General features: G+C 44.9%; 1 protein-coding gene across 1 annotated transcript in view; it reads right to left on the bottom strand.

The window, feature by feature from the left end:
* Positions 1 to 3,733: 3,733 nt before the first annotated feature.
* myo1g (myosin IG) overlaps positions 3,734 to 15,000 on the bottom strand; it is a 130,372-nt gene continuing 119,105 nt past the window's right edge. The window contains exon 22 of the mRNA XM_063185805.1: positions 3,734 to 3,921. Within this exon, the coding sequence (XP_063041875.1) occupies positions 3,759 to 3,921 (163 nt within the window). The 3' untranslated portion in view covers positions 3,734 to 3,758. The remainder of the gene's footprint in view (positions 3,922 to 15,000) is intronic.

The raw sequence follows: 15,000 nt of genomic DNA, 5'->3' as shown, positions 1-15,000 counted from the left end.
CACACACACACACACACACACACACACACACACACACACACACACACACACACACACACAAACACACACATACACACACACACACACATTGCCCATCAGCACTAATGGAAGAGTGGACACACACACAAGCATCAGCACACACATGGACACATGCAGACAAACACACACACACACGCGCACACACACGCACGCACGCACGCACGCACGCACGCACGCACGCACGCACACACACACACACGCATGCGCACACTGCCCATCAGCACTAATGGAAGAGTGGACACACACACAAGCATCAGCACACACATGGACACATGCAGACAAACACACAAACAGAATCATCCAAGAACACACACGTACGCACGCACACACACACACAGGCGCACAGACATGCACACATACATGCAGACAAAACCAACACACACACACACACACACACAAAAACACACGTTTGTGCACATGCACGCGTGTGCGCGTACGCACAGAGGCAAGGGCATAAGTGCCAACACACACACACACAGACACTCATCTTATCTTTCCACTGACTGCCAGAAGCTCTGGGACCAAAATGGAAACAACTCACACACTTTCTCCCCTCCTCCTCCTCTCTTCTCATCTCTCTCTTTCTCCTCCTCTCTTTCATCCCCCCACTCTCTCCTCCTCTCGTCTTGTCACCCCACTCCTTCTGCCTCTCTCTGACTGTAGTGTCATTCTCTACTGACACATATCAAATGGTGAGAATGAACCATACCAAGCAGTGACGGTTCTACCAATTTGGGGGCCCTAGACGAAATATGGACAAATGGCCCTCTAGAATTTTTTTTGCTGGTATTTGTCATGGTGGGGCTGACTGTCTGGGGCCCTATAGAGGGCAGATCTTTTGGGGTCTAGGGATGCAAATTATTGATTAATTCATTAATCGTTAGTTGATAGTCTTATTGATCGACTTACGTCTAAATCTAATTTTTTTTATTGAAAATTCAGATAAAATTCCACATTTAAATTAATTCTAATTTAATTCTTTAATCCAAACGTGATTAAAATATTCCCACTATTCAAACCCCTCTTCACACACTCTCCACATGCCCATTTCACCTGAGTCTCTTGTCAGTTGAATTGTCGATTAATTGCGATTAATGTTTTTTAATTGATTAATGCATTGATCGATTAAAGTCGATTAATCGATTAATCATTTGCATCCCTAGTGGGGTCCTAGGCGGTTGCCTAGTCTACCTTATGGTAAAACCGGCTCTGATACCAAGGCACACTCATCTCCTACTTCCAGCCAGAGGAACTGAGTAAAAGCACTCTCTTCCTCCCAGCACACAGCACACTTCACCATCCTGAACACATACACACGCACACACGCACACACACACACACACACACACACACACGCACGCATGTATGCCTATGCATGTACGCGTATGCACACACGCACGCACACACGCACGCACGCACATGCACGCATTCACACACACGCGCATGCACACGTCACATTTTAGCATCCTGACAGCCATGCAAACACACACACAATCACACATAAACACACATGCACACACACGCGCGAACAAAATCAAAAAACACCTGTGGCCTTACTGTTATTTATTGCGCTGGGATAAAATACTATTGAAGAACATCAGACACAATAATTGCACAACATGGCTAACACTGGACATGAAGCGATATGATGAGACATGGAGCAGGGAATTCAGATAACCATCATGACCGGAAAAAAACAAACCCTACCGTCTCCAACCACAAACACATCTGATTGTATTAGTTAGCCAAAATAACTATTGAGAGCTATTTCTGCATGGCACGTAAAATGGATATAAATAATTGTATTATTTCATTATTGTAGGCCAACTTTCTGAAGCGAACAGCAACACCCCTGATAGCGTTATATTGCAGAGCCATTGACGTAGATCAGTGATTCTCAAACTTTTTCAGGCCAAGGACCACTTTGTCCCCCCAAAAATGTTCAGGGACTACCTTTCAACCGAATTGACAGTTGACGGGTGATAATTTGACACTGCTAATTTCAATGCAGATCACTTATTTTTACTCACATGTATTATGTGGTTATTTTGATGAAAATACGGCTACAGCTATGCTTATCTTTGTAATAATGTTACAAATATAGCCTACTGCTAGCTTGTGTTGGAAAATTAGAAATCCCCGTACGGACCACCTGAGCTGTGTCGCGGACCACTAGTGGTCCCCGGACCACACTTTGAGAATCACTGACGTAGATACATGGACAGCGTTCTTCTGTTGTATTCCATTCAGCAGTTTTGAAGCATTCGTGATTGATCGGCAAGGATTCTTTGGCCCTAAATGTCTGCATTCGTTCCTTAGCAACACTGAGAACCAGCGCTGGCTGCGTTTGACTGTCAATCAAAAGACGATATTGCAGCAGACCATGTGGTATCTCAGCAGCAAATTTCCCCAGGAAGTAGCCAGAGCCAGCCAAGGTGTGTTCGTCGACGATGAGATACGTTCAAAGTTTGATTGTGATTGGGCGGCTGGATAGAATGGACAATTCTCATTGGTCAGCTTGGTACTGTAAATCCGTGTTGTCAATGTCCAGAGGTGTCAAAGTAAAGGTGAATTCATGGTGTAAAGTACAACACTAGCACATGATATTACATAGCTGGTACATAATTTACTCCATTGTACCTAATAAGGTCGATACATTATGTTGTTACTGAAAAAAAACCCCGCTAAAAACCTGAAAAGAACCCACCACAAGTAGGCCTATAAGTTCAAGTACACAGGTCTACTGGTTACTCAGATACGTTACTGGAAGGAAGGAAACTGTTTCTTTATTTTACTTTTACTGTAATCTTCGACATGTCTGTTAATGTCAATAGAAACAGCTGTGCATGCATCACTGGCTTTCTTCCCGTTTGGCTACTGCAACATGATGCCGACAAAACTGCCATACAAAGGCCAAGTGCATATCTACTACATATCTTTTCAAAATTCAGTTTAGACTGAAATTGGTCTTCATTATAAATCCTTTATCATTCGACAAAGCCTTCTGGTAAAAATGTGTCCCATTGGAGAGATATTGCTATGTCAAATTTGCAGTAAAAACAATTCCAATCTCATACCAATACTTTGAAAGCCTTTTTCTCAGTTTGCATTTACAGGGCGAATTAGACATCGGACATTGGTGATTGGCGCATTGGTATGGTAAAAGGCAGCTCTTTACAGTTGGTATAGTACCTCTCAAAAGCAATTAAAATAAACTATATTCTTCGCTTTCATCATTCAAAATACAGTAGTAAGAATAAACAAAAAAATACAAAATAAAAACTTGACACAGACATTGAACAGATGATGCTGCTGAAGTTTGAGGGACCAGCGGAATGAATGATAACATTTCAATATACTAAGTGGCCTATAAACTTGGTCTACAGTAAAAGAACAGTCTATAGCTAAGCAGGGGCAACATACTGTATTTGTAACACATCTGAGTCATCTGAGTTCTCTGATGCTTCAAATCTCTTTCTCATGACTTAACCTTGTGTTTGATATTTTGTTCACTGTTTTAAATTACAGACATAAGGCAGTCCCTGAGCATAGAGCTGCTTGTTCATCTGACTTGTTGAATGTCTGTGTGTGCGTGCGTGTGTTTGTGTGTGTGGTATGTGTGTGTGTGTGTGTGTGTGTGTGTGTGTGTGTGTGTGTGTGTGTGTGTGTGTGTGTGCTGTGTGCATGCTGTGTGCTGTGTGAGTGGTAGACAGTCAGGGTCATTGTGTGGGAAGCAGTAAGGTGAAGCCCGTTCGGCTCTTGCGGAAGTCGGCGGCGAGCTGGCCCGCCTTGGTCTCCATGGCGATGCTTTTCTGTTTGCCGCTCATGTAGACGGTCAGAGTCCTCTGAGACACCGTCACCGGGAGATCCTTCTTCAGCACCCTGAAACACAAAAAAACACATTTCATTACACTTAGCTGACGCTTTTATCCAAAACGACTTACCAGGCAAATACACCGGTGGTGACAAGATTAAACGACAGAGAAACGTTGGACTGTGCAGTAAGAGCGATATGAGCGATAGAAGCGCTAGAGTATGTCCGTTAAAAGCAGAATGCAAACATTCCGACTGGCTGTGGCAGCAGTCGCAGAACCGAATCATAGCTCATTCGCATAATTTTCGCTTAAGTCCATCTACAGGCTGTCGCTCAAGTTGCCCGAATCTGCTCTAGTCGGCCAAATCGCTTTTGTCTAGTCTATTGCCAGCGACTCAATACAAAGTGGAATACTTCAGTCACTGGAATTGCTCAAGTCACATCTGGTCTATTCGTACCTTTATGCCGTGTGTACACCAGACACTACCTACGCGACCCAGGTAGCTGAGGTGGTTGAAGTTGCGCCATGAATTCGCTTTATTCGCTCTGGACGCGGCATTGACATGTTTGATTCAGCTAATCACATAACGGCCCTGTCTTGACAGCCTGGGACATACGTCGATATGAACGTTCCAATTGGTTTTCACCGAACAGCGTCATAGCGATTCGCTTCACGATTAGCTTGAGTTTAATCGTCAAAATTCAGCAAAATTCGCTTCGCTCCTGGCAAATTCGCTCTGGTAGCTTTATTCGCCTTCCCTCCATAGAGAAATAATGACTGGTGTACACGGGGCATTACAATTATGACAGGATATTGGGTTACAGTTCTTGGAGCAACGTGGGGTTAGATGCCTTGCTCAATGGCACTTCAGTTATTGGATGGATGGTATGAGACTTGAACCTGCAACCCTGCGATTCAAAAACAGACTCCCTAACCATTAGGCCATGGCACAATAAAACACATGATAAAGATGCAAATGCCGGAAACAGTTGGGGTGCAACAAAATACAGAAGAGAGGGATGGGATGGGAAGCTGACGATGCATTGCAAATTCGGTTGGGGAAAAAAAACATCAGTAAACTAAACTATTGGGAATACGCTAATCACACTGGTTCACCTTAGAGAATATGTTCCAAACTGTATAACGGTCACACAGAAACAAAATGCACACACACAAGAATGAATGTATGAACGTCTGTCGGCGCGAATGAGCTCTGGATCAGTAGAAGTTTGGGGCTGTGGCAGTAGATCAGATACTGCTTGAGTCACACTGACAGAGCCACCAGCTGAATGTATGTGTGTGTGTGTGTGTGTGTGTGTGTGTGTGTGTGTGTGTGTGTGTGTGTGTGTGTGTGTGTATGTGTGCATGTGTGTGTGCGCGTGTGTGTGTGTGTGTGTGTGTGTGTGTGTGTGTGTGTGTGTGTGTGTGTGTGTGCGTGTGCGTGTGTGTGTCAGGGAGCAACATAAAGAGCATCCTGTTGTGTCAAAGTAGTGGCATGGTGTCTTAAACCAGATCCTTGGCCTGGCAGCTGTGTGTGTGTGTGTGTGTGTGTGTGTGTGTGTGTGTGTGTGTGTGTGTGTGTGTGTGTGTGTGTGTGTGTGTGTGTGTGTGTGTGTGTGAGAGAGAGAGAGAGAGAGAGAGAGAGAGAGAATAAGAGAGGGGGAATGACAGAGGTATGGAAGAATGTTATTGCAACTCTGTCCTGTCAGCGAAAGATTATCCTCTTTGAAAGATGAGGGGTGGGATGGGCAGAATGGAGGGAGGGGACAGACAGAGAGGGGGATAGAAAGAAAGAGTGAAAAAAGTGAAAGTAAAAAAGAGAGCAAGGAAGACACCGGAGTGTGCTAGATGGAAGAGACAGAGGCCAATCCTGACATTATTTTTAACAACATTATTTTCAATGTGCATCTATACATTCTTTGTTGTGTTACATATATACAGTGCATACAGTAGGCCTATATAATACACAGTATAACAGTGGCGTGCACAGACATTTTGGAGGGCAGGTGCTTGCGGGTGGGCAGGAGCATGTGGAAAGTTCCAGCTGCCTAACTAGGCGATATTTTATATATGGGCATTATTGAGACACTTTTGTATTCAAGCATTTGTAGATGGTCCAAGATGGACCACAGTAAATTGGGGTGGAAAGAATAAACAAACAAACAAAAAAGACAACTTTCAAAAGAACAATAGGGCAAAGGGGCAGGTGCTTTAGCACCACCCATGCAATGAAATGGAGCGCTGGAATAGTCACTGAAAAAAGATAACTACCATAGTACTACACCATACTTCACAAGGCACAGATGATTTATAACAAGGACCATGTCTTACTGGGTTACCTTGCCATTGACATTTTGACTATCCACCCTTGTGCTTGTGGCCTTGTGATGGCGTCACAAGACACCATTGACGACAGAAGTTTAATTCGATATCTCGCAGAAGCACAATCAACAAGTTAATTTTCTCAATTGCAATTAGGATGTTGTTGAATGGGCAAAAGTCCCCCAAAAGTTGTTGTGGCGGCTTGACTGACAGCGGGGACACTTTATTGTTTTCTCCACGGAGGCAGGTCGTCAGCGAAAAGTGAGGCCACAAGCACTGGTCGAGGACGGGAGCTAGGGTAGTGGAATACACCTTTAGGGACTCCGCACTAGAGGATGACATTTTTCGGGAATTCCCGTGGGAGTCAAAATTCAAAGATGAATGGGAGCGGGGAGGAGCGGGAATAAAGATGAATGGGAGCAGGCAAGAGCGGGAATGCTCGCTTATTTTTTCATTAAAAAAAGCCTCGTTTTTTGATGAAACGGGAGTGGGATTGATTTTGAGTGGGAGTGGGCAGGATTGGGAAACATTCTTTTCAGGAGTGGACGGGATGGGATTTGTTTCTTTTACTCCAGTCCGGGATGGGATTTTTTTTCTGGGACCGGGGTGGGACAGGAGTGAAAATCCACTCCCGTGTCATGCTCTACATCGCCTCCGACAAAGTGCTGAGCACTGCTCCGCAAAAGTTCGAATCCATTGTTTGATTCCAATAGTACCCCGCACACTGGCGTCGATGTCCGCGGACATTGGCTAGCGATTAGAGACGAGTTCTATTTTGGCGGAGCCGCCCATTGACTATCAATGCTATGGTTCGTGTGAAATTGAGTTTGGGGGTCGGAATTGTGTCGGAAGCGAAAGTGCTCCGCAGTGCTGTCGCGAACCGACGTGCGGAGGCCCTTAGTGTTGTGATTGGCACCTCTGTGAAATACAGACAGGGGAGGGGGGGGGGGGGAGGGAGGTGCCTGGAGGGCTCCAGCTCAGTTCACTTCAGCTCAATTCATGTTCATCTTGTTGCACTCTACCACTCTGATAAAAATCCAACACAATCAGGAACACACACTCACACACACATACAGACACATACACACACACACACACACACACACCTGTACTACCCTGAGCTACCCTGAGGCAGGCTGAGTGGCTAGGACTCGGCTCCCTCAGGCAGGGAGAGATGATCCGCCAGTGCGCCTGCCTGTCAAGGTGATTTGGGAAGCCTTATTCCACTCCTGACGTTAGGACAGCACACCAGACAAGGAGCTGATGTAAGAAGAACATGTTACTGGAGAAGGGTTGTGTGCGTGTGTGTGTGTGTGTGTGTGTGTGTGTGTGTGTGTGTGTGTGTCAGGCACGTGCACTCCAATACGGCAGGGGAGGCATGGCCTCACCAGCTCCAGATGATTATGATGAGATGCAGTAAATGTGAATAATAGTTACAATAACAGCTATTGTTGTCTAGCATCTGCACCATAACTACAATTTGAGCCGTGTTTAAACTGTTTCACTCGTTCTCAATCATTTTTGTGGCCAAAATCGTAATATTTGCCCATTTCATGTCAAATTCCTCCGAATACGCCGAATTTGGGGCAACTCTGAATTTGCCTCACCCCCGGATTGCGCAATACCTCGTTAATAAGCTTCAGCGCATGCGCCATTTTGCTCGTTCTGTGAATGCAACCTGGTAATATTGTATTAAACGTTTTTATACACTTAATAGAAGTATGTATGGTGTGCCCTCATTTCCTGATAATTTTTTACTATTTTCTACGTGTGATTATCATTTCTTTACTCTGAACGCTTTGGCATAACGCCCACTGAAATATACAGCGGTGAGGCCAGCAGTAGCCTGGCCGCAGACTCCTTCTGGTGTTGAGTCTTGCTGGCCAGTTACGTCATAGCGAATCTGAAGTTCACAATACTGTCAGTCGGTGTTGTTGGCTAGCTTGTTCTCTTTGACTGCTACAAGTGGATTTCATAACGACACTAAGAGCATTCTCAAAGTTGGATTTCCAAGGGGAAAATATGTGATAAAGAATGGAGGACCGACAGAGCTGAAGGGTTTGCTACTGCAGATGACCGATCAGAAGATTATAACTACCCGATCATTTCAAAGTGAGTGGTACAACAGAAACTATTTTTTTTGTTTCCCCTGTGTCTTGTTTGCAACCGGCGAGAATGTGTGGAAGACCATTCGCATGGGATTTTACGACTTAACAATTTACTAAGGACTAAGGAGCCTCACGAAACACAAATCCTCGCGGCTACTCATATTCATATTCAATGCCAAATTGCTTTGGACGTTTGGTGCGTCTCGAATAGATGTGGCTTTGGATGAACAGCACCGGCTAAAGTAACGTTAGCATGCGCAACTCCAAAGTGAAGGAAAAGAGCGGCGCATGGACCTGATGTACAAGTTAAAGGTAAGATCAGTGTTTCCTATGTGTGTGAAGCCTGTGTTTGTGAGACCCGTGGGGATAGAGTGAATCCGCCGTGATTCTGTCTGGTGTGGTGGTAGCTTTTGTGATCTGAACAGGATTCCCATGTGCCCTGTAACTGTTTGTAAAGTTGAGTACAGGGTACCGTTGAGGTAAATCAAATATACCCGTGTAACTACAAGACTCTGATCTAATTCCAAAGTGTAGGCATAACATAAATGATAGTCCCAAAATATTTGGTGACCATATCGAAGCTTGTGTAGTAATCTCTGTTTAAATGTCATAGCCTCGTACAAGTAGATGTAGGCCTACCAGGGGCGTCATTAGGTAGCGCAAAGATCCGGGGCTGTAGCCCAGCAAAAAAAAAAAAAAATTAGTGTGGAGCGGCAGCCTAGTCGAGGGAGCGAAGCGACCGAGAGGGGGGTTGGTACGGAAGGGGGGTTCCCCCCTTCCGTTTTGCGGAGTTTTTGGAAAATTAAGGTCAAATTGGGCCATTCTAGTCGTACACAAAGGGGAAAATGTACTTTTGACACCATAGTCTTAATTGGCAGTTTTCCCATCTTTACATTTGACAGTGTAGGCTACTTTCATTAAGGACCTTGCCGTTCTTTTCTTGATTTGGCCCAATGTCGCCAGCTTAGTCACCCTCATTGGGTTTACTACTTTTTTGGATAAATGTAGTGTTGGCGTCACGATTACTTTGGTGCAAATAAAAAGAGACCGCATTTAATAGTGCGACAGTGCCGAGTAGCCTACTGGATATTGTGAGAGAATTAGCATAGTGAATAGTGATAGTGAAAAAACCATGCCTTACGTTATTAGCATATTTACAGTAACACACATGACATGTAAGCTCGGCTATGCTGTCTCAAAACAGTGCAGTCAGCACAGTCAGTCGCAATGCGAGGCACTAACCACGGGTTTTGCTCTCTGCATGACAGTATATGATGCACAAAATTATGATTAAAAACTGAACATTTCCATGCGCAACATCCATACGGGTCTGCATACTCGTTCGCCAAACTCTCAAAACAAGCGACAGACACGCACACGCGCGCGCGCACACACACACACACATTGGAGACAGGAGAGGAGGAGCGCTAGCTGACAGACCATGGACCATAATCTCCCAAAAATGTCTTGCGCAAGCAAATCATACACCCGACTTTCCACACCTTTGGTTCTATCGAGCTCACTGCCTCCATCAGGTCGATAACAAAACACAAGGTGCAATCAAACTCGCACATCGCTCATGACGAGGCAAACACACACACACAAACACACACGCGCGCACACACAGGGAGACAGGAGACTAGAGCAAGAAAGCCAGCTGATTGACCATACCCAGTCCAAAAATATCATGGGGGCTATCATAATCCAACAGACAATAATGTCTTCAGATGTCATTTTTGCAGCCCAAATAATTCAAATATGCCGTAATTTTGAATTTCTAGTTGAAGTAGCTTGTAATGTTAGTTCGCTACATTTTCCACATGGTTGTACCTTGCCGTTTCTATTGGAGGTAGCTTGCCTACGTGGTGGAGCTAAATGTTAGCTCACTATGTTAGCAAATTACGAGTAGTTCTATCAGTCTTTGGAGCTTGCCCAAAACTACACAAACATGCAGATAGCCAACAACACAAGCGAATCTACACACATCACATTACACGTGGTATAACTAAATCACGCTGCCTGCCCACTATGAATTCAGGAAAGGTGTGTCTGTTTGAAAGGGGGTGTTAGCTTGGTGACATATAACGGGTGCTTCGAAGTGAAGTCTAGTTACAACTAGAGCTTGACTGAAGACAAGTAGAAAACATGACAACAACATTGACACCAGTGCTTCGGCGAGCACATCAGGAAAAAAAACAGATGTCATACCTTACGCTGTCCTGTTACTTGAAGATGGAGCCCAAATATCCATTTAGATTCGGCAAATATCCATTTTGATAGATACAGCTAGATATAGTGTGATTGAATAGTGGATGCTAAAATGAGGAAAATGTCAACATTGTGACCTATGGCTGCTAAAAAAAAACCCTGAATGATCTAAGAATGAAAGGAAGTGGGATCCCTATATTCCAGAAGTCATTGAGTTATCGAGATATTAAACATTCCAGATTTTTTTTCATAAACCACGAGCCCGCCTAGCTCTGTTCAAGCCAGCATAGAACTGACACCTGATTGGTTGACAGCAGCATGACATCACTACAACGAGGCTAGATCTACTAACAAGGTGGATAGCGGCTTCGGTTGGAAAGTTGTTATTTGTACAGTTCCATATTACATATCATCGTGTCAGAATCGTGCGGTCTGTGCTGGTTACAAAGTTGCATAATGACAGGAGCGGTATCACTGCTCAAAGTGTGGTCCACGGAGCTCTCCTTTACTATTTCTTATTCTTAATCATATTATTATTATTATTATAGATATTTTATTTATGTCAGTCCAGTCCAGAGAGATTCGGGGCTAATCCCCGGAGATCCGGGGCTGTAGCCCCGAATGCCCAGGTCTCTCGACGCGCCTGAGGCCTACATTTGCACGAGAATCCGGTGCTTATCACTAAAGTTATCACACCAGTTTGTTCGCCGTGGTGCTCAGCGGTCTATATGACACCATGTTTTGAATCCTGTGTGTGTGTGTGTGTGTGTGTGTGTGTGTGTGTGTGTGTGTGTGTGTGTGTGTGTGTGTGTGTGTGTTTCATTGAGCATCCGCCGTGATGTGGTTTATGTGAGACCACTGTTTGAATCCTGTGTGTGTGAGAGCAGTGGGCTTTGAAGGAGCTTACACTCTTCACTACTCCCCTCCTCTCCTCTCCTCTCCTCTCTTTTCCCATCTCCTCTCCTCTTCTCTCTTCTCCTCCTCTCTTCTCTCCTCCTCTCCTCTCCCATCCTCTCCTCTCCTCCCCTCTCCTTTCCTCTCCCCCCTCTCCTCTCTTCTCTCCTCTCCACTCCTCTCCTCTCCTCTCTTTTCTCATCTCCTCTCCTCTCCTCTTCTCTCTTCTCCTCTCCTCTCCTCTCCATCTCCCCTCCTCTCCTCTCCTCTCCTCCTCTCTCCTCTCCTCACTTCTCCTCTTCTCTCCTCTCCTCTTCTCTCCTCCTCTCCTCTCCTCTCCTTTCCTCTCCCCCCTCTCCTCTCTTCTCTCCTCTCCACTCCTCTCCTCTCCTCTCTTTTCTCATCTCCTCTCCTCTCCTCTCCTCTTCTCTCTTCTCCTCTCCTCTCCATCTCCCCTCCTCTCCTCACTTCTCCTCTCCTCTTCTCTCCTCCTCTCCTCTCCCCTCCTCTCCTCTTCTCTCCTCCTCTCCTCTCCTCTCCTCTTCTCTCCTCACCTCTCCTCTTCTCTCCTCGTCTCCTCTCCCTCTGCCGTGATGGTGCAGTGTGGTTTATGTGAAACCACTGTTTGAATCCTGTGTGTGTGTGTGTGTGTGTGTGTGTGTGTGTGTGTGTGTGTGTGTGTGTGTGTGTGTGTGTGTGTGTGTGTGTGTGTGTGTGTGTGAGTGAGAGATCTAGTAGCATTTACTCTACGTTTTATTATGTAGGCCTAACTTATGTTAAGAAAGCTATGGCATATGAAACTTATCGGTAGGCCTATTTGATAAATTTACTAAAACTGTAGCTGTAGTATTATATATTTGAAAATCTGATATTGGAAAAGTCAGTGCCTCACCAGCCATAAAGTTGACAGCACGTCACTGGTGTGTGTGTGTGTGTGTGTGTGTGTGTGTGTGTGTGTGTGTGTGTGTGTGTGTGTGTGTGTGTGTGTGTGTGTAAAGGAGAGAGAGAGAGAGAGAGAGAGAGAGAGAGAGAGAGAGAATGTATGGGTACCGTATGTGTGTTCATATGTGCCTTTGTGTCTTCAGTTTCTTCAGAAAAAGAACTAGGACTATGCTTTGTGATGTTCATCCCCTCGCTTGCAGTGTGTGTGTTTGCCCAATAGGTGACTTGTACATGCTTGTGTGTGTGTGTGTGTGTGTGTGTGTGTGTGTGTGTGTGTGTGTGTGTGTGTGTGCGTGTGTGTGTGTGTGTGTGTGTGTGTGTGTGTGTGTGTACTAAGAGAACAGGTCTGCACAGCGAGACAGTGAGGGTGTTTGATGTGTCATACAGCCTCGAAACACACACACACACACACACACACACACACACACACACACACACACACACACACACACACACACACACACACACACACACACACACACACACACGCACAGTGGGCAGCAGCAGCGGGCTAGGTTTCCCCAGAGTGTATCCTCTGAGGCATGTGTTGTGTGCTGTGTGATGTGAGTCCAGGCCTGTCAGAGCAGACAGGTGGAGACCAGTCACATACTCCCCAGGGTCACCCCAGCTATATCACTGCAGTCATGCAATCTGACACACACACACACACACACGCACACACATACACACACACACACATGCACGGGCACACACTCACACACACTCACACACACACACATGCACGGGCACACACTCACAGACACACGCACAAACACACACACACGCATGTACGTTTGCACACACGCAATCACAGCCAGACACACACACAACCACACACACACACACACACACACACACACACACACACACACACGTATGTTTGCACACACGCAATCACAGCCAGACACACAAACACACACACACACACACACGCACACAGACACACACACTAAATCTAACCCTCCACCAACAACCCTCCATACACCCAAAGTCCTCTACCAACACCACCCCCTCCCATCATCATCGCCATCCCCACATGTCACCCTATCACTACCATGTGTCCCAGCTGTCTCCAAGCCTAACCCAGCACCCACCACACCCCTGTCTATCTGAGAGTGTGAGAGGACTGGTAGAGCAATCATTTTCAAAGTGCGGGCCGGGACCCCTGGGGGGGCCACAAGGGGGTGATAGGGTGGCCGAGGTTGGTAGAAAAACAGCTTAAACAAATATAAATACTTTAATACTGAAATATAGGAAAACAACATGAATATTTCAGTAAATTAAATAGCTAAAGTACACCAACAAGAACCAAAAATAAGCTGAATAATGTCCCCAGTAGTTAAGAACTGCATCAAAGTAATTGCACCTCTGGACATAACTAGCCTACTATTATCGCTTAAAGGAATTATCCGGAGTTGGAACAAGTTTGCCTGATTTTTGCATGTTTGGGATGAAATACCGTCACTCTAGAGCAAAATCAAGGCAAAAGGATGCGTTTTGAGAAAGTTTGATAATATCACGTTAGCCTCGTTAGCCATATCAGCTATGCAATATGAAAGAGTGCGGGCATCGTTTTTCGGCGGTTACACACATTTCAAAAACACAACATTTTAACGTCTTGCACAGCTCAAAACAACGTCACACTTACCTCGTAATATGTTGAGGGTATCCACACATAAACCGAAGTGTCCAAAGTCCTTCATGTATTCTTGAAAGGTCTGCAGAATGTGTTTTGTGAAGCTACTACCTTGAGAATATCTAAATTACGATCAAGACAACTATTTGACACTAAAGTCCACCAAGTAGATTGCCGAGTGCGTCGCACCATCAGCTGTGGTTACTCGCTATGGAAATAATCATAGCTGATGATGCGACGCACTCGGCAATCTACTTGGTGGACTTTAGTGTCAAATAGTTGTCTTGATCGTAATTTAGATATTCTCAAGGTAGTAGCTTCACAAAACACATTCTGCAGACCTTTCAAGAATACACTTGGGTTTATGTGTGGATACCCTCAACATATTACGAGGTAAGTGTGACGTTGTTTTGAGCTGTGCAAGACGTTAAAATGTTGTGTTTTTGAAATGTGTGTAACCGCCGAAAAACGATGCCCGCACTCTTTCATATTGCATAGCTGATATGGCTAACGAGGCTAACGTGATATTATCAAACTTTCTCAAAACGCATCCTTTTGCCTTGATTTTGCTCTAGAGTGACTGTATTTCATCCCAAACATGCAAAAATCAGGCAAACTTGTTCCAACTCCGGATAAATCCTTTAAAGGGACACTGTGCAGGAAATGGTCAAAAAAGGTATTGCAACTATGCTGATCATTGAAACTGGGCTGCCTATTGCCAAATTTGGTCTTTACATCAAAGTTTACCAGTAATTAACTAATATTTTCTAGTATGGTCCAAGTACAGTCATTTTTGCAGCTAAAAATGGCTACTTTTGGAAATTCAAAATGACGGACCATGGAGAAGATCCCCCTTTTTATGTATGAAAAGTGAAATTTTTCCAGTCATAATGAATACTTAGAATTTGACGTTGCTGGTAAGTATTCATGAAAAAGGCAACATTAGCGAATGGGCAGCATGAATTCTGCAAATAAACAACTAAAAATCTCACACATTGTCCCTTTAACAATTATTTTACTGTATATATCCCAGTGG

The sequence above is a fragment of the Engraulis encrasicolus genome, chromosome 20, assembly GCF_034702125.1.
Source record: "Engraulis encrasicolus isolate BLACKSEA-1 chromosome 20, IST_EnEncr_1.0, whole genome shotgun sequence".
Taxonomy (NCBI): domain Eukaryota; kingdom Metazoa; phylum Chordata; class Actinopteri; order Clupeiformes; family Engraulidae; genus Engraulis; species Engraulis encrasicolus.
Note: the sequence above shows the minus strand (reverse complement) of the source record. Positions and strands in the feature narration are given on the sequence as shown.